Source organism: Struthio camelus, chromosome 16 (assembly GCF_040807025.1).
Source record: "Struthio camelus isolate bStrCam1 chromosome 16, bStrCam1.hap1, whole genome shotgun sequence".
Taxonomy (NCBI): domain Eukaryota; kingdom Metazoa; phylum Chordata; class Aves; order Struthioniformes; family Struthionidae; genus Struthio; species Struthio camelus.
Window position 1 is genome coordinate 911,588 of NC_090957.1, and position 25,139 is coordinate 936,726.

The following is a 25,139-nucleotide window of genomic DNA, read 5'->3' on the forward strand; positions in this document are numbered from 1 at the left end:
CGAGGGTGCCAGGAAAGCCCGCCACGCTCCTCTTGCTGCCCGGCTCCCCTCCGCGCCCCGGGGATGGGGCATGGCCGGGCTCCAGCCTGCGTAGCGCGGAGCGGGAAGGAGATCCTGCGCCCTGGCAGGCGCAGGGGGAGCCCGCCGCGGCGCTCGGAGTTGGAAGCCGAGCGGTTCGACGCCGGATGCTGAAACAGCTTCGACCGCCTCCCCCGTTTCTGGGGTCAGCCCCCCAGGCGGGATTTCGCGTAGGCGGCAGCGCGCTCCCCCCTCCCCGGGGTTCGCTGCGCATCGACAGTCTCTCAGCCTCTTTGCCAGGTGCCTCCCCTCCTCGCTGCAGCGCCTTCGCATCTGGTGCCTGTGCTAATTGTGCCACAGCCGAGGAAGGGGCTGGAGCTCGGGGAGGCGCTGCAAGGGAGACGGCTCGGAGCTGCGGCCGGAGGGTTAAAACCCGGCTCCAGGCGATGCCGAAGAGGCCCCGGGCGTGGGTGAAGCGCGGGTGACTCATCCCGGCAGGTGACGGGTCTTGGGTCTTGGGTGGCTGGTGGCTGTGCGGCGGCGGCGGGGGGGGGTGCGGACCCGCGAGCCTCCGGCCCAGGGCGGCCTCGTGCTCGGCCTCCTCTCCGGGCATGCAACAGGTCTCCCCTCTGCCTTCGGCGGCACCTGGGGGGTCCTCGGGGGCTCCTTCCACGCGTCCTGGGCCTTGCTGGCTTTCCCGTGGCGGCCGGGGGGCTCTAATAACCCCCCGTGGCGGCTGTCACCTGCCAGGACCAGGTCAGGGTGCAGAGGGTGGGGGGCATCCTGGGCTGTGCATCCCCCGGGGGTGGGTCACACTGGGGGGTGGCTCCCCTTGGTTTTTGGGTCACCCTTGGGGGGGTGTGCAGCCGCGTCCCCCCAATCCCCGCTCCCCGAGCCGGGCAGGGCCGTGCAAGGCCCCGGGAAGGGGCCGCCCAGCTCGGAAGGGGAAACTGAGGCAGAGCTGGTCGGTGGCGGGGGCGGGGGGGAGGGACCCAGGCGTCCCGGCGCGGAGCTGTCCAGCGGCGCTGTCCGCCGCCGCGGTGCTGAACGGCGGCCCCGGCCCCGGCGTGTGGCGGGGGGGCGCTGCCCGGGCCCCCCCGGTCCAGGGTCTCCCCAGACCCCGGTGCCCTCCGGTCCCGGTGCATCCCGGCGAGGTGCTGCCCGGTCCGGGGTCTCCCCCCTCCCCGGTGCCCCCCTCCCCGGTGCATCCTGGTGTCCCCCGGTCCCGGTGCATCCCGGCGAGGTGCTGCCCGGCCCGGGGTCTCCCCCCTCCCCGGTGCATCCTGGTGCCCCCCGGTCCCGGTGCATCCCGGCGAGGTGCTGCCCGGCCCGGGGTCTCCCCCCTCCCCGGTGCCCCCCACTCCCGGTGCATCCTGGCAAGGTGCTGCCCAGCCCGGGGTCTCCCCCCTCCCCGGTGCATCCTGGTGCCCCCAGGTCCCGGTGCATCCTGGCGAGGTGCTGCCCGGTCCGGGGTCTCCCCCCTCCCCGGTGCATCCTGGTGCCCCCCGGTCCCGGTGCATCCCGGCGAGGTGCTGCCCGGCCCGGGGTCTCCCCCCTCCCCGGTGCCCCCCACTCCCGGTGCATCCTGGCAAGGTGCTGCCCGGTCCGGGGTCTCCCCCCTCCCTGGTGCATCCTGGTGCCCCCCGGTCCCGGTGCATCCCGGCGAGGTGCTGCCCGGCCCGGGGTCTCCCCCCTCCCCGGTGCATCCTGGTGCCCCCCGGTCCCGGTGCATCCCGGCGAGGTGCTGCCCGGCCCGGGGTCTCCCCCCTCCCCGGTGCATCCTGGTGCCCCCCGGTCCCGGTGCATCCCGGCGAGGTGCTGCCCGGCCCGGGGTCTCCCCCCTCCCCGGTGCATCCTGGTGCCCCCCGGTCCCGGTGCATCCCGGCGAGGTGCTGCCCGGCCCGGGGTCTCCCCCCTCCCTGGTGCATCCTGGTGCCCCCCGGTCCCGGTGCATCCCGGCGAGGTGCTGCCCGGCCCGGGGTCTCCCCCCTCCCCGGTGCATCCTGGTGCCCCCCACTCCTGGTGTATCCTGGCGAGGTGCTGCCCGGTCCGGGGTCTCCCCCCTCCCCGGTGCATCCTGGTGCCCCCCGGTCCCGGTGCATCCCGGCGAGGTGCTGCCCGGCCCGGGGTCTCCCCCCTCCCTGGTGCATCCTGGTGCCCCCCGGTCCCGGTGCATCCCGGCGAGGTGCTGCCCGGCCCGGGGTCTCCCCCCTCCCCGGTGCATCCTGGTGCCCCCAGGTCCCGGTGCATCCCGGCGAGGTGCTGCCCAGTCCGGGGTCTCCCCCCTCCCCGGTGCATCCTGGTGCCCCCCGGTCCCGGTGCATCCCGGCGAGGTGCTGCCCGGCCCGGGGTCTCCCCCCTCCCCGGTGCCCCCCGGTCCCGCTGCATCCCGGCGGGGAGGGGGCGGCCGGCCCCGGCCCCGGCTCCCGCCTCCCTCCGCGCTTCTGCCTCCGCCCCCCCCGGCCCCGCCGCCCTCCCACTCGCGGCGGCGGCTCCTGCCAGGCAGCGCCATGGACAAGTAACCGGCGCCGGCGAAGCGGGTCTGGCCGCGACCGAGCCGAGCCGAGCCGAACCGCAGCCCAGGTAGGAGCGGGGGGTGCCCGGGGGGGTCCCCTGCCGCTCTGCCCCTCCGCATCCCCCGGCGTCCCCCCGCTCCCGTTGCACCACCTGAGGATTTCCTTCCACCGGGAGCCCCCACTCGAGACCCCCTCCCTCTCCCCCCCAACTTCCCGGGGGGGGGGGTCTCTCCCCCTGCCCCGGCCTCGTCCGCCGCCTCCGGAGCAGCCGGAAGCCCCCGCGCGCCGCCGTGGCCCCCAGCGGGCAGTTGGTCGGGTTTTGCCGTGGGGAAATGAAATGTTCTGGGTTGGTTTGGGGGGATTTGTGGGGTTTTTTTGTTTGTTTTGTTTGTTTTTGGGGAGGCTGCTGCTGCCGCTCGTTAATGGTGGGAGAGCGTCTGGGCGAAAAGCAAGGTCTCGCTCGCTGGATGTCGGTTAATCCCGGTTAATGAGCGTAATGCGCTGCGAAAACAAAAACCGCAGAGTTCTGGTCTGTAGGAACAGGTGTTTTCTGGAACCCCCCCCCAAGCCCCGGCTCTGCCCGCGGCAAGCCCCCGCGTCCCCGGCCGGCGCAAATTAGCCGCCTCCGGTCTGCACGGCGGAGGATCCGGCCCCGGGAGGGATTTTAGCCTCTCCGTGTGCCGAGGGCTGTTTCCCAGCCCTGGCGACGACGCGTGCTCGGGAAATCCGCGGAGTAATAAAGACGATTATTGAAGCGCTGACAATGTGCCGAGCCCCGGCGGGCGCAGCCCCTCCGCGCCGGCGATTAGAGCCGAAAAAGCAGGAGCTGAGCAGATAAGATGCTTTGGAAAAGCCTGGCGGGGAAACAACCCGGGGCACGGCAGCCGGCGAGCCTGGGCTCCGCTCGGAGGCTTCGGACGGGGACGGCGCGGCGGTTTCTTGGCCTCGGAGGTGCGAGGGGACGCGCGGAAGCCGTGGGAAGCCGCCTGGGAGGGCGGCGTGCTCCCCGCCGGCACCGCCGCCGGTCTCCGTCGGGACGGGGTGCTGCAGCCGCGCTGCTCCAGCCCTCCATCCCGCCCCCCGAGCGTCTCCCCCGAAGGTTTCCCCCAGTTTGTGGCGTACTCGGGAACGTGCCCCAGCTGCGCGGGCACCTGCGGGGGCGAAGAGCGGGCGCTGCGCCTGCACGCTCCCGCCGGCGTCGGGGTGATGCCGGCCGTCCCCGGGCACGACCGGCCCCTCGCGCTGTGCGGGGTCAGCGCCTGTTTTGGGTTTCCCCATGTTGCATCCCAGTGTTCCCTGCATCCCGGCCTGGTGCTCGCTGCATCCCAGTCCGGCATTGGCTGCATCCCAGCACGGCGTTTCCTGCATCCCGGCCCCGTGTTGGCTGCATCCCTGCACGGTGTTTCCTGCATCCTGGCCCCATGTTGGCTGCATCCCGGCCCCATGCTGGCTGCATCCCCGCACGGTGTTTCCTGCATTGGGGTGGGAGGAACGCCCTGATTCTCCAGCGCTGGCCAGGGGGATCCCTGATTCGGTGAACGGGGATCATCCTGCATTAAAATGACCCATTTATTCCCGAACTTCCCCAGGGCTGGAGCACCGGCTCCGCTTCGGGGAGGCGCTCAGATTATTCTGGAAGGAAGCGCAGCCGGGAATGGCTCTGCCCGAGCCGCTGCTCTCCGCTGGCCCTGCGGCGAGTCCGAACCCTGCAAGGGTCTGGGGCCGAGTCCCGAATCTCTCTGGGCTCCGTCCCCGCAGTGGGACTCGCTCCGGCACCCGAGGGCCCCCCGGGCACAAGGGCGGCGGAGGGACCCCGGGCTCCGTCGGGCTGCTCCGCCGCGGCCTTTCCCAGCGTTTCCCTCCTGCTCTCCACCCACCTCCCCGGCGAGGAGACCGGAGCCAGGTCCGGAGCCCCCGCCGTTCCCTCCCCGGGGGAATTCGCAGGCTCGAGGCCCCCAGGCGCCGGCTGCCTTCCCAGCGGCTCCTTTTACCTCCCGGCTCGGGATCGGGTTCCCTGGCGGCGCCGCTCCGGGACCGCCGTTTCCTGGCGCCGGGGGAGGCCGCGAGGGCCGCGGGAGGTTGGCCCTGCCCGAAACGCTGGGGGAAGTTTTGCATCGGACTTCTTAAAAACCCAATTAAACGGTCATCTTGCCGTAGCCCGTCTGGGCAGGTCTCTGCCGCGTCCCTCGTCCGGCCCCGGCGGGCCGGAGCCCAGGCGCTTCTCAGCCGCCGGCTCCTGCCGCTGCAGCCGAGGGAAACGCTAATCGACTCGCGTCGTCGCTTTTCCCTCTGAATAAACCTCCCGGACAGTTTAATTGATGTTTCACCCAGACGCTGGTAATGAGGCTATTAAATTAATTACAGCCGTGTTTGTGTTGGGAACGGAGACGCTGTTTCTTTCTTGCCCCGGGAGAGCGCGGGGCTGGGCGGCATCGCTCCCCGCCGGGGCCGGCCCCGCAGCGGGGCGAGGGGCGGCACGAGTGTGCACGGCCTCAGCCCTCGCCGGCGGCAGCGGGGCCACGCTGGGCCTGCCGGGGTCTGGCTGCCGTGCTGGTCCCCTGCTCTCCGTGCAGGGATGCTCTTTCCGCAGAGATGCTCTCCGTGCAGGGGTGATGCTCTCCGTGCAGGGATGCTCTTTGCGCGGGGGGAGGGCGCGTCCCCCAGGACTCTGATTTGCACCGTCCCTTGGCGGCGGTGCTGGTGCATCTGCCCATTTGCTGCTGCCAGGGGTGCGGGACCCACCTGTGGCTGGAGCTCGAGCCAGGGGAAAGCGGCAGCAGCTGAGCTTCAGCCAGGAAGGGCGCAGAGCCAGCGGCTCCTGGGCTCGCCCCACGGGCGCAGGGCTCAGCTGCGGTGGGGGAGCGGGCATCTTGCTTTGGTCTCCCACTGTTGCAATGGGGCTGGTGCAATGGGATCCGTGCAACGGGGCCAGTGCGAAGGGGCTGCTGCAATGGGGCAGTGCAAAGGGGCCTGCGCAATGGGATTGTCGCAACGGAACCAGTGCAACAGGACTGGTGCAATGGGGCACTGCAATGGGACTGTTGCAAAGGGGCCAGTACAATGGGGCTGGTGCAGTGGGACCTTTGCAATGGGGTTGGTGCAATGGGGCCGGTGCAGTGGGCCAGTGCAATGGGGCAATGCAATGGGGCCGGTGCAGTGGCACTGCTGCAATGGGGCAATGCAATGGGGCCAGTGCAATGGGGCCGGTGCTGGCTCGTGGCTGCCTCTCAGCTTGGCCCGACGCAGCCCAGCTGCTGCACATCTGCGCTGCCCCGGCACCGCCGGACGCGTTGGCGGGGGAGAGGGGCCGGGGGATCCCCCCAGCCCGGCGCGGGGGCACGGCTGGCGCCGGGGGGCTGCTCCGGCTGAGCCGTGGGGCTGCAGAGGCGGTGGAGGCGGCAGGAGCGGGCGCCGGGGTGGGCGGCTCCGTCCCGGGGCCCCCGCGAGCGGGGAGGTGGCAGCGGCCGAGCCCGTGGGGGCGGCCGAGCCCGTGGGGGCGGCCGGCTCTGCCCCCCCCCACACTCCCCAGCCGCTCTCGGGGTCCCGCTCGGCTCTCCATCACCCTTTTTATAGCTGTTGCCGTCTCCCGTTGCCATGGCAACCACGCGGTTGCCAGGGTGGAGCCTCCGCGCGCCCACGCACCCCCAGACACCCTCGGCGCCGCGGGCGGGGGGGGGCTCGGCCGCTCGATGGGTGCAGCTGGGCCCCTGGCCCCATGGCTGAGCGTCGCCCCACGGCCGCCATCCCCAGCCCCATGGCTGAGCATCGCCCCACGGCCACCATCCCCAGCCCCATCGCTGAGCATCGCCCCACCTCCGCCATCCCCAGCCCCATGGCTGAGCATCGCCCCATGGCCACCATCCCCAGCCCCATCGCTGAGCATCGTCCCATTGCTGAGCATCATCCCTTGGCTGAGCATCACCCCACGGCCACCATCCCCAGCCCCATGGCTGAGCATCGCCCCACAGCCGCCATCCCCAGACCCATGGCTGAGCATTGCCTCGTGGCTGAGCATCATCCCTTGCCTGAGCACCAAGCCACGGCCACCACCCCCAGCCCCATCGCTGAGCATCGCCCCACTGCCACCATCCCCAGCCCCATCGCTGAGCATCATCCCACGGCCGCCATCCCCAGCCCCATCGCTGAGCATCGTCCCACGGCCACCATCCCCAGCCCCATCGCTGAGCATCGTCCCACGGCCACCATCCCCAGCCCCATCGCTGAGCATCGTCCCACGGCCACCATCCCCAGCCCCATCGCTGAGCATCGTCCCACGGCCGCCATCCCCAGCCCCATCGCTGAGCATCGCCCCACGGCCACCATCCCCAGCCCCATCGCTGAGCATCGTCCCACGGCCACCATCCCCAGCCCCATCGCTGAGCATCGTCCCACGGCCACCATCCCCAGCCCCATCGCTGAGCATCGTCCCACGGCCGCCATCCCCAGCCCCATCGCTGAGCATCGCCCCACGGCCGCCATCCCCAGCCCCATCGCTGAGCATCATCCCACGGCCACCATCCCCAGCCCCATCGCTGAGCATCGCCCCACGGCCGCCATCCCCAGCCCCATGGCTGAGCATCGTCCCACGGCCGCCATCCCCAGCCCCATCGCTGAGCATCGCCCCACGGCCGCCATCCCCAGCCCCGTCACTGAGCATCGTCCCACGGCCACCATCCCCAGCCCCATGGCTGAGCATCGTCCCACAGCCGCCATCCCCAGCCCCATCGCTGAGCATCATCCCACGGCCACCATCCTCAGCCCCATCGCTGAGCATCATCCCACGGCCACCATCCCCAGCCCCATCGCTGAGCATCGTCCCGTGGCTGAGCATCCCCAGCCCCATCGCTGAGCATCGTCCCGTGGCTGAGCATCCCCAGCCCCGTCACTGAGCATCACCTCACGGCTGAACATTGTCCTATGGCCACGATCCCTGGCCCTATGGCTACCATGCCCGGCCCCCTCGCTGAGTGTTGTCCTATTGCTGCCACTCACAGCCCCATCACCACCAGCCCCATCACCACCAGCCCCAGTCCCATCACTGCCATCCCCAGCCCCATCACCACCAGCTCCATCACCACCAGCCCCAGCCCCTTCCATCGCAGCCCGTCCCTGGTTCATGGTGCAAAGATACATCCATGCCAGCCTCTGTAGGTGCTTGGTGGCCCTGGGGACCATGGCAGGGGACAGGGGTGACCAAGGGGACCAGAAGGGATGGAGGGTGGTGATCGCAAAGAGGCGCCGAGTGCAAAAGCGACCCACCCTCTCCGCCTTTGCAGGTCGGCGGTGGGCACGATGGCCGCGGTGCGGCGCGCGGCGCTGCTGGCCACCCTGCTGCTGGCCAAGCCCTGCGCCCCGGAGCCGGCGGCCGAGGCCAACGGCACCTGCCAGGGCTCCAACCAGTGCCAGCCCGGCGTCCTGCTGCCCGTGTGGCAGCCCGACAACCCCTCCTTCGGCGACAAGGCCGCTCGGGCCATCGTCTACTTCGTGGCCATGATGTACATGTTCTTGGGCGTCTCCATCATCGCCGACCGCTTCATGGCCTCCATCGAGGTCATCACCTCCAAGGAGAAGGAGATCACCATCACCAAGGCCAACGGGGAGACCAGCATTGGCACCGTGCGCATCTGGAACGAGACCGTCTCCAACCTCACCCTCATGGCCCTGGGCTCCTCGGCGCCCGAGATCCTCCTCTCCGTCATCGAGGTCTGCGGGCACAACTTCCAGGCGGGCGAGCTGGGCCCCGGCACCATCGTGGGCAGCGCCGCCTTCAACATGTTCGTGGTGATCGCCGTCTGCGTCTACGTCATCCCCAGCGGCGAGAGCCGCAAGATCAAGCACCTGCGGGTCTTCTTCGTCACGGCCTCCTGGAGCATCTTTGCCTACATCTGGCTCTACCTGATCCTGGCCGTCATCTCGCCCGGCGTGGTGCAGGTGTGGGAGGCCCTCCTCACCCTCGTCTTCTTCCCCGTCTGCGTGGTCTTCGCCTGGGCCGCCGACAAGCGGCTCCTCTTCTACAAGTACGTCTACAAGCGCTATCGGGCCGACCCGCGCAGCGGCATCATCATCGGCACCGAGGGCGAGCTGCCCAAGGGCATCGAGATGGACGGCGGCTTCCTGGCCCCCGAACGCCGGGAGGCCGAGGGGGCGGCCACCGCCTCGCCGGCCCTCGCCGAGCCCACGCCGGAGGAGAAGGAGCTGGACGAGAGCCGCCGCGAGGTCATCCAGATCCTCAAGGACCTCAAGCAGAAGCACCCCGAGAAGGAGCTGGAGCAGCTGGTGGAGATGGCCAACTACTACGCCCTGCTGCACCAGCAGAAGAGCCGGGCTTTCTACCGCATCCAAGCCACCCGCATGATGACCGGCGCCGGCAACATCCTCAAGAAGCACGTGGCCGAGTTCTCCAAGAAGGCCTCCAACCTGCTGGAGGTGCCGTCGGATGCCGAGGAGGAGAGCTGCAGCCGCATCTTCTTCGAGCCCTGCATGTACCACTGCCTGGAGAACTGCGGCTCGGTGACGCTCTCGGTGGCCTGCCAGCACGGCGCCGAGGCCAACCACACCTTCTACGTCGACTACAAGACGGAGGACGGCTCGGCCAAGGCGGGCTCCGACTACGAGTACAGCGAGGGGACGCTGATCTTCAAGCCGGGCGAGACGCAGAAGGAGCTGAAGATCGGCATCATCGACGACGACATCTTCGAGGAGGACGAGCACTTCTTCGTGCGGCTCCTCAACCTGCGGGTGGGCGACGCCGAGGGCATGTTCGAGGCGGACTCGGCCGAGCACCCCAAGGGCCGCCTGGTGACGCCGCTGGTGGCCACCGTCACCATCCTGGACGACGACCACGCCGGCATCTTCACCTTCCAGGACCGGCTGCTGCACGTCAGCGAGTGCCAGGGCACGGTGGAGGTGAAGGTGGTGCGCAGCTCGGGTGCCCGCGGCACCGTCCTGCTGCCCTACCGCACCGTGGAGGGCACGGCCCGCGGCGGCGGCATCGACTACGAGGACGCCTGCGGCGAGCTGGAGTTCAGGAACGACGAGACCGCGTGAGTACCGCCGGCGGCCCGGGGTTGGGGTGGGGGGAGTCCCCCCCTGCGATGCACGAGGGTGAGCAATGTGTGTGTTTGTGCAAGGGGCTGGGCAACGTGTGCATGCACGAGGGTCTGGGCGTGTGCAAGAGCCTGTGTGATGGGGAGTGTGTGCAAGGATCCCTGCAGCCGCTGGGTGTGCAAGGATCTGTGCACCAGGTGTGTGTGTCTGTGTGTGCAAGGCTCCATGCAATGTGTGCAAGGGTCTGTGCAAGGGGTGTGTGTGCAAGGGTCCCCGCAGTGGCTGTGTGTGCAATGTGCATAAGTGCAAGGGTCTGTGCAACGGGGAGCGTGTGCGAGGGGCTGTGCAAGGGGGGGGGTGCACGAGGGTCTATGCAAGGAGGTTTGTGTGTGCAAGCATCCAGGCACTGCGCGTGTGTGCAAGGATCCGTGCAAGGGGGTGCACGTGCAAGGCCCCTGCACGGGGTGCAGCCGCATCTCGGGGCGCCCGGGGCGCTCCGGCCATCAGGCCCTTTCGTTAGGGCACTAATTGCGTTAATGAACCCGCTTCCTCACCGGGGCTGCGGCGAAGCGGAGGTGCTGACTGCACTCCGGCTGCGGCGGCTCCCTGCAGCGGGTTCGGGGAGGGCTTCGGCCCCCCGCGCCTTTGCGGGGACCCCTGCCCCAGAGCGGTGCCGTGTGGGGCTGCAGCCCAATTAAAAGCACGTTAAGAGGCGATCGGGCTTAATTGGCCGGGAGCGGGCGTTTGCACAGTGCCGGCACCGGGGCTCTCGACGCACTTCTAATTAGCGCCAGGGCGGCTGCGAGGGGCGTCGGAGGCGCTGCGAGGTCCCGCGTGCGCCCCGCTCCCGCGGCCGCCTCCGAGCTGGGCCATGCGCTGCGGGGTGCGTGTGCGAGGGGCCGTGCAATGTGGGGTGCATGCAAGGGGCCGTGCAACGTGGAGTACGTGCAAGAGGCCGTGCAATAGGGTGTGTGTGCAAGGGGCCGTGCAGCGTGGGGTACGTGCAAGGGGCCATGCAATGCGGGGTGCATGTGCGAGGGGCCGTGCAATGGGGTGTGTGTGCAAGGAGTCGTGCAATGTGGGGTGCATGCAAGGGGCCATGCAATGGGGTGTGTGTGCAAGGGGCTGTGCAATGCGGGGTGCATGTGCGAGGGGCCGTGCAATGGGGTGTGTGTGCGAGGGGCTGTGCAATGGCTGCCTGTACAAGGGCCCGTGCAGTGGGTGCACGTGAAAAGCGCCTGTGTAATGGGTGCGTGTGCTTGGCTCTGGGGTAGATGCTCGGCTGCCCGTGCAAGCCAGACCGACCTGTGCGAGCAGGGTGCCCTGTGCACACTCGTGCAAGCAGGGTGCCCCATGCATGGTCATGCAAGCAGGGGCAGGGTGCCCTGTGCACACTCGTGCAAGCAGGGTGCCCCGTGCAAGTAGGGTGCCCCGTGCACACCGGCTCCAGCCCACACCAGCTCCCTGGTACCTGCCAGGGCGAACATTTTCGGTGCCAACGGGGGGATTTCACCCCTGGGGGGCGAACGAGGCTGTTGCAAAGAGTGGGTGCGCGAGGGAGCAGGGCTGGGCCAGCACCCATGGGTGCTCCTCGGCCTTGGCGCTGCTGCCTCCTCCTCCCAGCAGAAGAGGGAGAGACAGAGGCCGGGCTCAGGGCCGGCGGTTTGGCTGGAGGCACGGGTGGACGGAGGGACAGATGGATGGCTGCATGCACGGACGGATGGAGGGACGGATGGATGCATGCGTGCATGGACGGATGGAGGGACGGATGGATGCATGCGTGCATGGACGGATGGAGGGACAGCTGCACAGATGGACGGATGCATGGACGGACGGATGGAGGGACGGATGGATGGATGCGTGCACGGACGGATGGAGGGACGGATGGATGCATGCGTGCATGGACGGATGCACAGATGGACAGATGCATGCATGGACGGATGGAGGGACGGATGGATGCATGCGTGCATGGACGGATGGAGGGACAGCTGCACAGATGGACGGATGCATGGACGGACGGATGGAGGGACGGATGGATGGATGCGTGCACGGACGGATGGAGGGACGGATGGATGCATGCGTGCATGGACGGATGGAGGGACGGATGGATGGATGCGTGCACGGACGGATGGAGGGACGGATGGATGGATGCATGCACGGACGGATGGAGGGACGGATGGATGCATGCGTGCATGGACGGATGCACAGATGGACAGATGCATGCATGGACGGATGGAGGGACGGATGGATGCACGGCCGGATGGAGGAATGGATGGATGCACGGACGGACAGAGGAACGGATGGATGGACGCATGCATGCACGGACGGAGGAACGGATGGATACACGGACGGATGGAGGGACGGATGGATGCACGGACGGACAGAGGGACGGATGGATGCCTGCATGCATGGACGGACGGAGGGACGGATGCGTGCACGGATAGACGGAGGGACAGACGGGCTCCCTGGCGTCGCTGGTCCCCAGCGCTGCGCGGCGGCCACTCCTCCCGGGGGATTACTCATCCGCTGCCTCCCACCGCCGGCTATAAATACCCGAATTTACAGCTCTTCCCCCAAAGCCGCCTCGGCAGTGGCGTGTGGCCGGGGAGCCCGCGGGGGCGGCTGCCGCGGCGCCCACCGCCCGCCAGAGCCCGGACGCCTGGGCCCCCGGCACGGTGCCGTGGGCAGGGCTGGGGTTTGGGGTCTGCCGCGGCTTGTGCATGCGTGAGTGTGCACGCATGGCGGTGTCTGTGTGCATGCACGTGTGCACACGTGTGTGCCTGCACTTGTGCGTGCGCACGCCTGGGCATCCACACTGATTTGTGTATACGTGCCTGCAGGGGTGTGTGGGTAAGCATGTGTGCACACGTGTGTGTGTGTGTGTGTGTGTGTGTGCACACGTAGGTGGCTGTGCACATTGGGGTGTGGGCGTGCAAGCATGTGTGTGGGTAAGCATGTGTGCACACGTGTGTGTGTGCACACGTCCGTGCACATTGGGGGGGTGTGTGTGCATGCATGTGTGTGGGTAAGCATGTACACACGTGTGTGTGCACACGCAGGAGTCCGCGCCCATTGGGGGGTGTGTGTGTGTGTGTGTGCGGGTGTGTGAGTAAGCATGTGCATGCACACGTGTGTGCGCACACGCAGGAGTCCGCGCCCGTCGGGGTGCGTGTGCGGGTGTGTGAGTAAGCATGTGCATGCACACGTGTGTGCACACACGCAGGAGTCCGCGCCCGTCGGGGTGCGTGTGCGGGTGTGTGGGTAAGCATGTGCATGCACACGTGTGTGCGCACACGCAGGAGTCCGCGCCCGTCGGGGTGCGTGTGCGGGTGTGTGGGTAAGCATGTGCATGCACACGTGTGTGCGCACACGCAGGAGTCCGCGCCCGTCGGGGTGCGTGTGCGGGTGTGTGGGTAAGCATGTGCATGCACACGTGTGTGCGCACACGCAGGAGTCCGCGCCCGTCGGGGTGCGTGTGCGGGTGTGTGGGTAAGCATGTGCATGCACACGTGTGTGCGCACACGCAGGAGTCCGCGCCCGTCGGGGTGCGTGTGCGGGTGTGTGGGTAAGCATGTGCATGCACACGTGTGTGTGTGCGCGGGCGGGCGGGCGCGTGCGTGTGCTCGCGAGGGGCGCAGGCGTGTGCGCGGCGCTGCCCGCCTGCCCCTCGCCCCTCCGCAGGAAGACGCTGCAGGTGAAGATCGTGGACGACGAGGAGTACGAGAAGAAGGACAACTTCTTCATCGAGCTGGGGCAGCCGCGCTGGCTCAAACGGGGCATTTCGGGTACGGCCGGGCCGCCCGGACGCCTGGGTCCGCGGCGGGGGGGGGGGGCGCACGCCGGGGGCCGCTGTCTCACCCCCTCGCTCTCGCCCCCGCAGCCCTCCTGCTGGCCCAAGGTAAGAGCCTTCCTCCTGCTCCTCCTCCTCCTCGTCCTCGCCGGCCGGGCTGCGGCGCCTCGGCGGGAGGCCGGGTCCAGCCAGCACCGCTTCCGCCCCAGCTCCCTCGGACGGGCCCTGGCGTGGGTGTGCGTGCACCCACACATGAGTGTGCGTGCACCCGTACACGTCTGTGCACCCACACCAGTGTCTGTGCACCCACACATGGGTGTGCGTGCACCCACACTGGTGTCCGTGCACCCACACACGTCTGTGCACCCACACCAGTGTCTGTGCACCCACATATGGGTGTGCGTGCACCCACACTGGTGTCCGTGCACCCACACACGTCTGTGCACCCACACCAGTGTCTGTGCACCCACATATGGGTGTCTGTGCACCCACACCAGTGTCTGTGCACCCACACACGTGTCCGTGCACCCACACTGGTGTCCGTGCACCCACACCAGTGTCTGTGCACCCACACAGGAGTGTCTGTGCACCCACACCAGTGTCTGTGCACCCACACACATGTCTGTGCACCCACACCAGTGTCTGTGCACCCACACTGGTGTCCGTGCACCCACACCAGTTTCTGTGCACCCACACAGGAGTGTCTGTGCACCCACACCAGTGTCTGTGCACCCACACACATGTCTGTGCACCCACACCAGTGTCTGTGCACCCACACCAGTGTCTGTGCACCCACACACATGTCTGTGCACCCACACTGGTGTCCGTGCACCCACACCAGTTTCTGTGCACCCACACAGGAGTGTCTGTGCACCCACACCAGTGTCTGTGCACCCACACACATGTCTGTGCACCCACACTGGTGTCCGTGCACCCACACCAGTTTCTGTGCACCCACACAGGAGTGTCTGTGCACCCACACCAGTGTCTGCGCACCCACATACATGTCTGTGCACCCACACTGGGGTCCGTGCACCCACACATGGGGGGGGGTTTCCGTGCACCCATATATGTGTCTGTGCACCCACACACGTCCGTGCACCCACCTGTGTCCATGTACCCGCATGGGTGTGCATGCACCCACATGTGTCCATGTGCTCCCTGGGGGGGGGGGGTCCCTGCACCCACACATGTGTCCATGCACCCGCATGGGGGGGGGTCCCTGCACCCACACATGTGTCCGTGCACCCGCATGGGGGGGGTCCGTGCACCCACGCAGGTGTCCATGCACCCACGCGTCTGTGCACTGCGCCACGTCCCCTGCCCCACACCACCTCCCTGTGCCCTGCGCCGTGTCCCCTGCCCCGTGCCGCGTCCCCCTGCCCCACACCGCGTCCCTGCGCCCCGTGCCGTCCCTATGCCCCATCCTGTGTCCCCTGCGCCCCGCGCCGGGTCCCCCCACCGCCTCCCCGCCCCACGCCACGTGCCTGCCCCGTGTCCCCGTGTCCCTGCACCCGGTGCCATGCCGGCGCGCCCGGCCCGCCGTGTCCCGCAGCCGAGGGCGAGCGCAAGCTCTCCGCCGAGGAGGAGGAGGCCCGGCGCATCGCCGAGATGGGCAAGCCCGTCCTGGGCGAGAACTGCCGCCTGGAGGTCATCATCGAGGAGTCCTACGACTTCAAGGCAACGAGGGGCCGGGGGGCGCGGGGCGGGCGGGGGGCACCCGGCCGCCCAACGGGGCACGAGCCGGGCGCCGACGCCGGCTGAGAGCCTGAGCGCCCGCTCCCCGCAGAACACCGTGGACAAACTCATCAAGAAAACCAACCTGGCCATGGTGATCGGCACGCACTCGTGGCGGGAGCAGTTCCTGGAGGCCATCACCGTCAGCGCAGGTGGGTGCCGGCGCCGCGCTTGCACGCTTGCTTGCACGGGCACGTGCACGCTTGCACGCGCAGGCTTGCATGCACACGTGCACACTTGCATGTGTGGGCATGCTTTGCATGCACTCACGCATAGTTGCATGCATGGAGGTGTGCATGCGTGCGCATTTGTATGCACAGGCACGTGCACATTTGTATGCATGGGCTTGTGCGCACACTTGCATGCACACGTATGCATGGGCACACGTGTGCATGGGCACACGTGTGCATGGGCACGAGCATGCTTGCATGCACGGGTACATGTGCGTGCACTCCCACGCTATTGCACACGCACGCATGTGCACTCTTGCACGCACCCGTCCGTGCCCTCATCCATCCATGTGCAGGCACACGCGTGTGCGTGCACGCGGCCCCGTGTCGCTGCGTGCTGGCAGTGCCCTCTCGTGGCTGCCGCCAGCCCCGTCCCCGTGGCCGCCCGGCGCAGCCAGCAGCCCTCGGCGGGGTCCCCGTGTCCCCTCCGTGTCCCCTGGCGTGGCCCTCGTGCTGCCCGGCGGGGACCCGCAGCCAGGGGGACGTGGTCCTGGGGAGCCCTGGCCCTGGGGACACCCCGCGTCATGGTGACGCAGCCCCGGATGTGCAGCCTCAGGGACAATCATCTCTGGGGACACCCTGTCCTGAGGACACCCATCCCCAACCCATCCTTGGGGCCACCCATCCCTGGGGATGCCCATCTCTGGGGCCACCCATTCCTGGGGACACCCATCCTTGGGGACACCCAATCCTGAGGACACCCATCCCAGGGACCACCCATCCCTGAGGACACCCATCCTTGGGGCCACCCATCCTTGGGGCCACCCATCCTTGAGGACACCCTGTCCTGAGGACACCCATCCCTGAGGACACCCATCCTTGGGGCCACTCTATCCTGAGGACACCCATCCTTGGGGACACCCTATCCTGAGGACACCCATCCCTGAGGACACCCATCCTTGGGGCCACTCATCCTTGGGGCCACCCATCTCTGGGGACACCCATCCCTGAGGACACCCATCCCTGAGGACACCCATTCCCGGGGCCACCCATCCTTGGGGACACCCTATCCTGAGGACACCCATCCCTGAGGACACCCATCCTTGGGGACACCCTGTCCTGAGGACACCCATTTCCGGGGCCACCCATCCTTGGGGACACCCATCCTTGGGGACACCCTGTCCTGAGGACACCCATCTCTGGGGCCACCCATCCTTGGGGACACCCATCCTTGGGGACACCCTGTCCTGAGGACACCCATCCCTGAGGACACCCATCCCCGAGGCCACCCATCCCTGAGGACACCCATGCCCTGAGGACACCCATCCTTGGGGCCACCCATCCTTGGGGACGCCCATCGCCTGCGCCACCGCCGGGGGGGGCACGGCGCTGACGGGGCCCTTGGTCGGGCAGGCGAGGAGGAGGAGGAGGAGGACGGGCGGGAGGAGCGGCTGCCGTCCTGCTTCGACTACGTGATGCACTTCCTGACGGTCTTCTGGAAGGTGCTCTTCGCCTGCGTGCCGCCCACCGAGTACTGCAACGGCTGGGCCTGCTTCGCCGTCTCCATCCTCCTCATCGGCGTCCTCACCGCCCTCATCGGCGACCTGGCCGCCCACTTCGGCTGCACCGTCGGCCTCAAGGACTCCGTCAACGCCGTCGTCTTCGTGGCCCTTGGCACCTCCATCCCCGGTACGCGGGGCCGGGAGGGCGCCGGGTTATGGGGCGCGGGGTGGGTTACGGGGTGCAGGGGGTGCAGGATGGGTTGGGGGGGGTGCAGGGGGTGATGGGGTTATGGGGTGCAGGGGGTGAGGGGTGGGTTATGGGGTGCAGGGGGTGCAGGATGGGTTATGGGGTGCAGGGGGAAGGTGGGTTGGGGTGCAGGAGGTGATGGGGTGGGTTACGGGGTGTGGGGGGTGCAGGATGGGTTGGGGGGGTGCAGGGGGTGATGGGGTTATGGGGTGCAGGGGGTGAGGGGTGGGTTATGGGGTGCAGGGGGTGCAGGATGGGTTATGGGGTGCAGGGGGAAGGTGGGTTGGGGTGCAGGAGGTGATGGGGTGGGTTACGGGGTGCGGGGGGTGCAGGATGGGTTATGGGGTGCAGGGGGAAGGTGGGTTGGGGGTGCAGGAGGTGATGGGGTGGGTTACGGGGTGCAGGGGGTGCAGGATGGGTTATGGGGTGCAGGGGGAAGGTGGGTTGGGGGTGCAGGAGGTGATGGGGTGGGTTACGGGGTGCGGGGGGTGCAGGATGGGTTATGGGGTGCAGGGGGAAGGTGGGTTGGGGGTGCAGGAGGTGATGGGGTGGGTTACGGGGTGCGGGGGGTGCAGGATGGGTTATGGGGTGCAGGGGGAAGGTGGGTTGGGGGTGCAGGAGGTGATGGGGTGGGTTATGGGGTGCAGGAGGTGCAGGATGGGTTGGGGGTGCAGGGGGAAGGTGGGTTGGGGGTGCAGGAGGTGATGGGGTGGGTTATGGGGTGCAGGAGGTGCAGGATGGGTTATGGGGTGCAGGGGGAAGGTGGGTTGGGGTGCAGGAGGTGATGGGGTGGGTTACGGGGTGCGGGGGGTGCAGGATGGGTTATGGGGTGCAGGGGGAAGGTGGGTTGGGGGTGCAGGAGGTGATGGGGTGGGTTACGGGGTGCGGGGGGTGCAGGATGGGTTATGGGGTGCAGGGGGAAGGTGGGTTGGGGGTGCAGGAGGTGATGGGGTGGGTTACGGGGTGCAGGGGGTGCAGGATGGGTTATGGGGTGCAGGGGGAAGGTGGGTTGGGGGTGCAGGAGGTGATGGGGTGGGTTATGGGGTGCAGGGGGTGCAGGATGGGTTATGGGGTGCAGGGGGAAGGTGGGTTGGGGGTGCAGGAGGTGATGGGGTGGGTTACGGGGTGCAGGGGGTGCAGGATGGGTTATGGGGTGCAGGGGGAAGGTGGGTTGGGGGTGCAGGAGGTGATGGGGTGGGTTACGGGGTGCAGGGGGTGCAGGATGGGTTATGGGGTGCAGGGGGAAGGTGGGTTGGGGGTGCAGGAGGTGATGGGGTGGGTTATGGGGTGCAGGAGGTGCAGGATGGGTTGGGGGTGCAGGGGGAAGGTGGGTTGGGGGTGCAGGAGGTGATGGGGTGGGTTATGGGGTGCAGGAGGTGCAGGATGGGTTGGGGGTGCAGGGGGAAGGTGGGTTGGGGTGCAGGAGGTGATGGGGTGGGTTACGGGGTGCGGGGGGTGCAGGATGGGTTATGGGGTGCAGGGGGAAGGTGGGTTGGGGGTGCAGGAGGTGATGGGGTGGGTTACGGGGTGCAGGAGGTGCAGGATGGGTTGGGGGTGCAGGGGGAAGGTGGGTTGGGGTGCAGGAGGTGATGGGGTGGGTTACGGGGTGCGGGGGGTGCAGGATGGGTTGGGGGTGCAGGGGGAAGGTGGGTTGGGGGTGCAGCGGGTGAGGGGTGGGTTACGGGGTGCAGGAGGTGCAGGATGGGTTAGGGGGTGCAGGGGGAAGGTGGGTTGGGGGTGCAGGAGGTGATGGGGTGGGTTACGGGGTGCAGGAGGTGCAGGATGGGTTGGGGGTGCAGGGGGAAGGTGGGTTGGGGGTGCAGGAGGTGATGGGGTGGGTTACGGGGTGCAGGGGGTGCAGGATGGGTTGGGGGTGCAGGGGGAAGGTGGGTTGGGGGTGCAGGAGGTGATGGGGTGGGTTACGGGGTGCAGGGGGTGCAGGATGGGTTGGGGGTGCAGGGGGAAGGTGGGTTGGGGGTGCAGGAGGTGATGGGGTGGGTTATGGGGTGCAGGGGGTGCAGGATGGGTTGGGGGTGCAGGGGGAAGGTGGGTTGGGGGTGCAGGAGGTGATGGGGTGGGTTACGGGGTGCGGGGGGTGCAGGATGGGTTATGGGGTGCAGGGGGAAGGTGGGTTGGGGGTGCAGGAGGTGATGGGGTGGGTTACGGGGTGCAGGGGGTGCAGGATGGGTTATGGGGTGCAGGGGGAAGGTGGGTTGGGGGTGCAGGAGGTGATGGGGTGGGTTATGGGGTGCAGGAGGTGCAGGATGGGTTGGGGGTGCAGGGGGAAGGTGGGTTGGGGGTGCAGGAGGTGATGGGGTGGGTTACGGGGTGCGGGGGGTGCAGGATGGGTTATGGGGTGCAGGGGGAAGGTGGGTTGGGGGTGCAGGAGGTGATGGGGTGGGTTACGGGGTGCAGGAGGTGCAGGATGGGTTGGGGGTGCAGGGGGAAGGTGGGTTGGGGTGCAGGAGGTGATGGGGTGGGTTACGGGGTGCGGGGGGTGCAGGATGGGTTAGGGGGTGCAGGGGGAAGGTGGGTTGGGGTGCAGGAGGTGATGGGGTGGGTTATGGGGTGCGGGGGGTGCAGGATGGGTTATGGGGTGCAGGGGGAAGGTGGGTTGGGGGTGCAGGAGGTGATGGGGTGGGTTACGGGGTGCGGGGGGTGCAGGATGGGTTATGGGGTGCAGGGGGAAGGTGGGTTGGGGGTGCAGGAGGTGATGGGGTGGGTTACGGGGTGCGGGGGGTGCAGGATGGGTTATGGGGTGCAGGGGGAAGGTGGGTTGGGGGTGCAGGAGGTGATGGGGTGGGTTACGGGGTGCAGGGGGTGCAGGATGGGTTAGGGGGCGCGGGGAGAGGGGACACGGCTATGGGGCGCAGGGTGTGCACCCACAGAGGCTCTGCCGCGGGCGCCGAGCTCCGGCTCAGAGGGGAGAGGTGACACGTCCCCACTGTGCTGTCCCCTCTCCCCGTGTCCCCATGTCCCTGTGTCTGTGCTGTGCCCCCATGTCCCCACACCCACCACGTCCCTGTCCCCATGCTGATCGGCATGTCCCCGTCCCATGTCCCCGTGTCCCTGTGTCCATGCCGTGTCCCTGTGCCCATGTCCCCATGTCCATGCCATGTCCCCATGTCCGTGCCATGTCCATGTCCCTGTGGCTCCATGGTCCCGTATCCCATGTTCGTGCCATGTCCCTGTGCCCATGCCATGTCCTTGTCCCCATGTCCCCATGTCCCTGTGTCCATGCCATGTCCCCATGCTGATGCCATGTCCCTGTGCCTATGTCTTCCTGTCCCATGCCCATGCCATGTCCCTGTCCTGTGTCCCTGTTCCTATGCTGTGTCGCTGTCCCCATCTCCATGGCCCCATGTCCCCTCACCCATGCCATGTCCCCATGTCCCCGTGTCCCCATGTCCATGTCCCTGTGCCCACACCGTGTCACTGTCCCCATCTCCATGGCCCCATGTCCCTTCACCCATGCCATGTCCCCGTGTCCCCGTGTCCCCATGTCCATGTCCCCATGCCCATGCCATGTCGCTGTCCCCATCTCCATGGCCCCATGTCCCCTCACCCATGCCATGTCCCCGTGTCCCCGTGTCCCCATGTCCATGTCCCCATGCCCATGCCATGTCGCTGTCCCCATCTCCATGGCCCCATGTCCCCTCACCCATGCCATGTCCCCATGTCCTCGTGTCCCCACGTCCGTGTCCCCATGTCCCCGTGTCCCCGTGTCCATGTCCCCATGCCCATGCCATGTCGCTGTCCCCGGGCCCCCGCAGACACCTTCGCCAGCAAGGTGGCCGCGCTGCAGGACCAGTGCGCGGACGCCTCCATCGGCAACGTGACGGGCTCCAACGCCGTCAACGTCTTCCTGGGGCTCGGCGTCGCCTGGTCCGTGGCCGCCATTTACTGGGCGGCGCAGGGCCGGGACTTCGAGGTGCAGACGGGCACCCTGGCCTTCTCCGTCACCCTCTTCACCATCTTCGCCTTCGTCTGCATCAGCGTGCTCATGTACCGCCGGCGGCCCCACATCGGCGGCGAGCTGGGGGGGCCCCGCACCCCCAAGCTCCTCACCGCCGCCCTCTTCCTCGGCCTCTGGCTCCTCTACATCCTCTTCGCCAGCCTCGAAGCCTACTGCCACATCAAGGGCTTCTGAGCGGGGCCGCCGGGGACGGGGACAGCCGGGCGTCCCCCCGCGCCGTCCCCACGGCGGAGAAGGGGAGAGGAGGGGCCAGGGTCTTGCCGGGGAGGCTGTGGCCCCACATCGGGGGTCCCCATGTCCCCGCGGGGTCCTGGTGTTCCCTTGTCCCCATGGGGTGCCCGCGTGCTCTCAGCATCCTCTTGGGGTAGCCATGTCCCCACGTGCCCTTGGGGTCCTTCTTGTGTCCCTACATCCCCTTGAGGACCTCCTGGGCAGCTGTGTCCATGCAGGGGTCCTGATGTCTCCATAGGGTGCCCTTGGGGTCCTCCTACTGTCCCCATGTCCCCACTGGCTCCCCACATCTCCTTGAGGTCCCTGTGTTGGGACCTCCCAGGCAGCTGCATCCATGCAGGGGTCCTGATGTCCCCATAAGGTGCCCACGTGCCCTTGGTATCCTTCTGGTGTCCCCATGCCCCCATAAGGTGCCCACATGCCCTTGGGGTCATCTTGGTGTCCTCATGAACCCATAGGGTCCCCACATCTCATTGGGATCCCCACGTCCCCTTGGGGACTTTCTGGGGGGGGGGGGAATGCATCCCCATCTGGGAGGCCTGATGTCCCTACATTGTGCCCATGTGCCCTCAGGGTCCTCCTGGTGTCCCCACGTCCTCTTGGGGACCTCCTGGGGGGCTGTGTCCTTGCAGGGGTCCTGATGTCCCCACATGGTGCCCATGTGCCCTTGGGGGTCCTCTTGGTGTCCTCAAGTCCCCATAGGGTGCCCATGTCTCCTTGGTGTCCTGATGTCCCCTTGGGGACCTCCCAGGGAGATGAGGTTCGATGGGGTCCTCAGGTGCCCTCAGGGTCTTTCTTGTTGGTGTCCATGAGTCCCCATAGGATCCCCACATCTCCTTAGGGTCCCAAGGTCCCCTTGGGAACCTCCTGGGGGGCTGTGTCCCTAGAGGATCCCCACGTGCCCTTGGGGTCCTGTTGGGGTCCTCATGTCCCCTTGGGGTCCTCCCTAGTGAGCGTGCAAGTGCACGCTGTGCCGTGCAATCACGCCTACCCCCTTCCCTGGCCCCCCTGGGGCACACGAGCGTGCAAGGCACACTGCGCCGTGCAATCACGCCTACCCCCTTCCCTGGCCCCCCTGGGGCACACGAGCGTGCAAGGCACACTGCGCCGTGCAATCACGTCTACCCCCTTCCCTGGCCCCCCAGGGACATGCGCGTGTGCAAGCGCACGCTGCACCGTGCAATCACACCTACCCCCTTCCTTTGCACGCCGAGGCACCCGCGCGTGCACCAAGGGAGCGCGCTGCCCCTGGGTGCCCGGTCCCCCCTCGTACCCCCCCGTGCACCCGCCCCCGGGGTGCCCCACGCCGGCACCCATCTCCCGCGCCGGGGGCCGGGGTCGTCTTTTCTTAGCGCGAGCGTTTTTTTAAGCCAAGCCTTGGGGCTGCCCGGCCCCTCCAGCCCGGCCCCCGGCCCCGTTTTTAACCCCCACTTTGGCAGCGGCGGGGATGTGGGGACGTGGGGCGCGGGCCAGGCCGTCATGTACATGCTGCCGTGGGTCCCGGCCGCCGCTGGCCCCAAAGAAACCGCCCGGGAAGCCGCCAGGTCTCCGAGCATCATTGACCCCGCGTCAGCGCCACCCCAACCCCACAGCACCCACGGCCCCACGGCACCCACAGCCCCATGGCACTCACACCCCACAGCACCCACGGTCCCACAGCACCCACAGCCCCATAGATCCATGGCCCCAGAGCACCCACGGCCCTATGGCACCCACAGCCCCACGGCACCTGCAGCACCCACAGAAGGGGGCCCAGGTGTCCTGGTGGGGTGCAGGGGTGCTCGTGCACCCTCGTGCAAGGGTGGGGAGGGGGCAGCACCGCTCCTGTCGGCCGGTCCTGTCTTCTGCCTGCGGCTCCCTCCAGAAATCACCAGTGGGAATTAAACACCCCCCACCCCAAGCTGGGGGGGATCGTTAGAGACCCTGGGTTAAATCCCAGCTTAACCCCCTCGTCATCTGGGCCAGGGGCTGCAGGGTGCAACGCTGGGGGTCGCGGCACATGGAGGGGATTGCAGCGTGCAACACCTGGGGCAGTGGGGTTGCAGTGTGCAGTGCCAGGGGGTGCAGTGTGCAACACCTGGGGCAGCGGGGTGCAGCGAGGTTTCAGTGTGCAGTGCCGGGGGTGCAGTGTGCAGTGCCCAGGGCCATGGTGTGCAGCAGGGTTGCAGTGTGCAGTGTCAGGGGATTGCAGTGTGCAACACCTGGGGCAGCAGGGTGCAGTGAGGTTTCAGTGTGCAGTGCCAGGGGGTGCAGTGTGCAGTGCCCAGGGCCATGGTGTGCAGCAGGGTTGCAGTGTGCAGTGTCAGGGGGTGCAGTGTGCAACACCTGGGACAGTGGTGTGCAGCGGGGTTTCAGTGTGCAGTGCCAGGGGATTGCAGCGTGCAGTGCCCAGGGCCATGGTGTGCAGCGGGGTTTCAGTGTGCAGTGCCAGGGGGTGCAGCGTGCAACACCTGGGGCAGCGGGGTGCAGCAGGGTTGCAGTGTGCAGTGCCCAGGGCCATGGTGTGCAGCGGGGTTTCAGTGTGCAGTGCCAGGGGGTGCAGTGTGCAACACCTGGGGCAGCGGGGTGCAGCAGGGTTGCAGTGTGCAGTGCCCAGGGCCATGGTGTGCAGCGGGGTTGCAGTGTGCAGTGCCAGGGGTGCAGCGTGCAATGCCCAGGCCGCAGAGCACAGCGGGGTTACAGTGTGCAGTGCCGGGGGTACAGTGTGCAGTGCGAGGGGTTGCAGCATGCAGTGCCCGGGGCTGTAGCACGCTCGGGGATGCCCCTGCGCAGTGGCGGGTCCCTCGGCAGCCGGACGGGTCCAGGGGAGGAGGATGGACCCCGCACCCACACGCCCGGACGCCTGGGTCCCTCCTAGCCCTGGGGCACGCGGTCAGGGGGAGGGTTGGCCACCTGGACACCTGGGTTCCCCCCCACCCTGGCCAGCTGCAAGAAGGTGTGGGGGGGGTATCCGGGGGGGGGCATCCCCCCACAGCAATGCAGAGAGCCCCCAGCTGCCTCTCCCCAGCTAGTTAAAGCTGAGTTAATGAGTGCTGCCCAATTAGTTGCTCATTGAAGGCACCATAAACCTGCTAGGAGGCAGTAAGGGGTAATCAGTTCTGACCCAGAACCCTGCAGAGCAGACCCGGATGCCTGGGTCCTCCCCAGCTCGGGGCTGGGGGCTGGGGGTGGGGTGCCGGATGCCTGGGTCCCAGCGGGGTCACCCCGTGCTCCTGCCCGGAGCTCCTCGGAGGAGCGGCAGCTGGCCCAGGACATGGGACTCACCGGCCTGCAGGTCAACAACTGGTAAGGGATGGGGTGAGGGGGACCTAGGAGGGGGTTTGGGGTCCCCCTCCCCGTGCTCTCAGCACAGGCCTGGGGGGGTCCCGACAGCCCCACGGAGCACTCTGGTGTTGGGGGCAGCTGCTCGGGGCTCTGCACCTCCTGGTGGGGCTAGGTGTCCTGGGGGTCCCCCAGCCTGGCTCCCACCCCAAAGCTGTAGATGGGACCTGAGTGTCTGGGTACCCCAGCCCCCCTCTTGACTCAGGGAGGGACCCAGGTGTCCGGCCGAGCAGTGGCCGTGTCCCTGCATGTGCTGTGGGCACGATGGTGGGGATAGATGGTGGCCGTATGTGTGATGCCTGTGCTCCCCTGCAGGGCTGGGGGCACCCATGGGACCCCCCTGTGCCACCTGGGCCCCCACAGTCTCCCAGGCTGTGGGTCAGATTTGGGAGTGGGGGGTCCTTCTGCTCCCCCCTAACTTCCAGCACGGCTTTGGCGGGGTTTGGGGTGTTTGGGGGGGGTCTGTATTTTTATGCTGAACTAATTATTGTCATGGTGTGCAGCAGGGAAGTAAACTAAGTTGTACGTTTTGTTACCCGGAGGCCTGGGTGTTGGGTCCTTTGGGGTGTCTCGGAGTGGGATGG

At 68.0% G+C, this 25,139-nt stretch overlaps 1 protein-coding gene across 3 annotated transcripts; it reads left to right on the top strand.

The window, feature by feature from the left end:
* The first annotated feature begins 111 nt into the window (after positions 1 to 111).
* Positions 112 to 25,090, top strand: SLC8A2 (solute carrier family 8 member A2). Of its 3 annotated transcripts, none has more exons than XM_068910365.1 (8): positions 112 to 516; positions 7,811 to 9,577; positions 13,263 to 13,366; positions 13,462 to 13,479; positions 14,927 to 15,051; positions 15,161 to 15,260; positions 16,781 to 16,967; positions 20,801 to 25,090. In XM_068910365.1, the coding sequence occupies exons 2-8, from the start codon at positions 7,827 to 7,829 to the stop codon at positions 21,369 to 21,371; spliced, it is 2,856 nt and encodes a 951-aa protein (XP_068766466.1). In that variant the 5' UTR covers positions 112 to 516; positions 7,811 to 7,826; the 3' UTR covers positions 21,372 to 25,090. The 3 variants fall into 3 exon arrangements, with proteins under 3 accessions (XP_068766466.1, XP_068766468.1, XP_068766467.1); XM_068910367.1 differs by having other exon boundaries at positions 16,692 to 16,967; positions 20,801 to 21,260; XM_068910366.1 differs by lacking the exon at positions 112 to 516 and adding an exon at positions 2,517 to 2,601.
* Positions 25,091 to 25,139: the final 49 nt, after the last annotated feature.

What these genes read in the sequence shown, in the direction of transcription:
- SLC8A2 (XM_068910365.1), top strand. Translation starts at nt 7,827, where the DNA reads ATGGCCGCGGTGCGGCGCGCGGCGCTGCTGGCCACCCTGCTGCTGGCC. An exon ending in AGGAGTCCTACGACTTCAAG is followed by an intron (nt 15,052 to 15,160) that starts GCAACGAGGGGC and finishes CGCTCCCCGCAG; the next exon opens with AACACCGTGGACAAACTCAT. An exon ending in CCTTGGCACCTCCATCCCCG is followed by an intron (nt 16,968 to 20,800) that starts GTACGCGGGGCC and finishes GGGCCCCCGCAG; the next exon opens with ACACCTTCGCCAGCAAGGTG.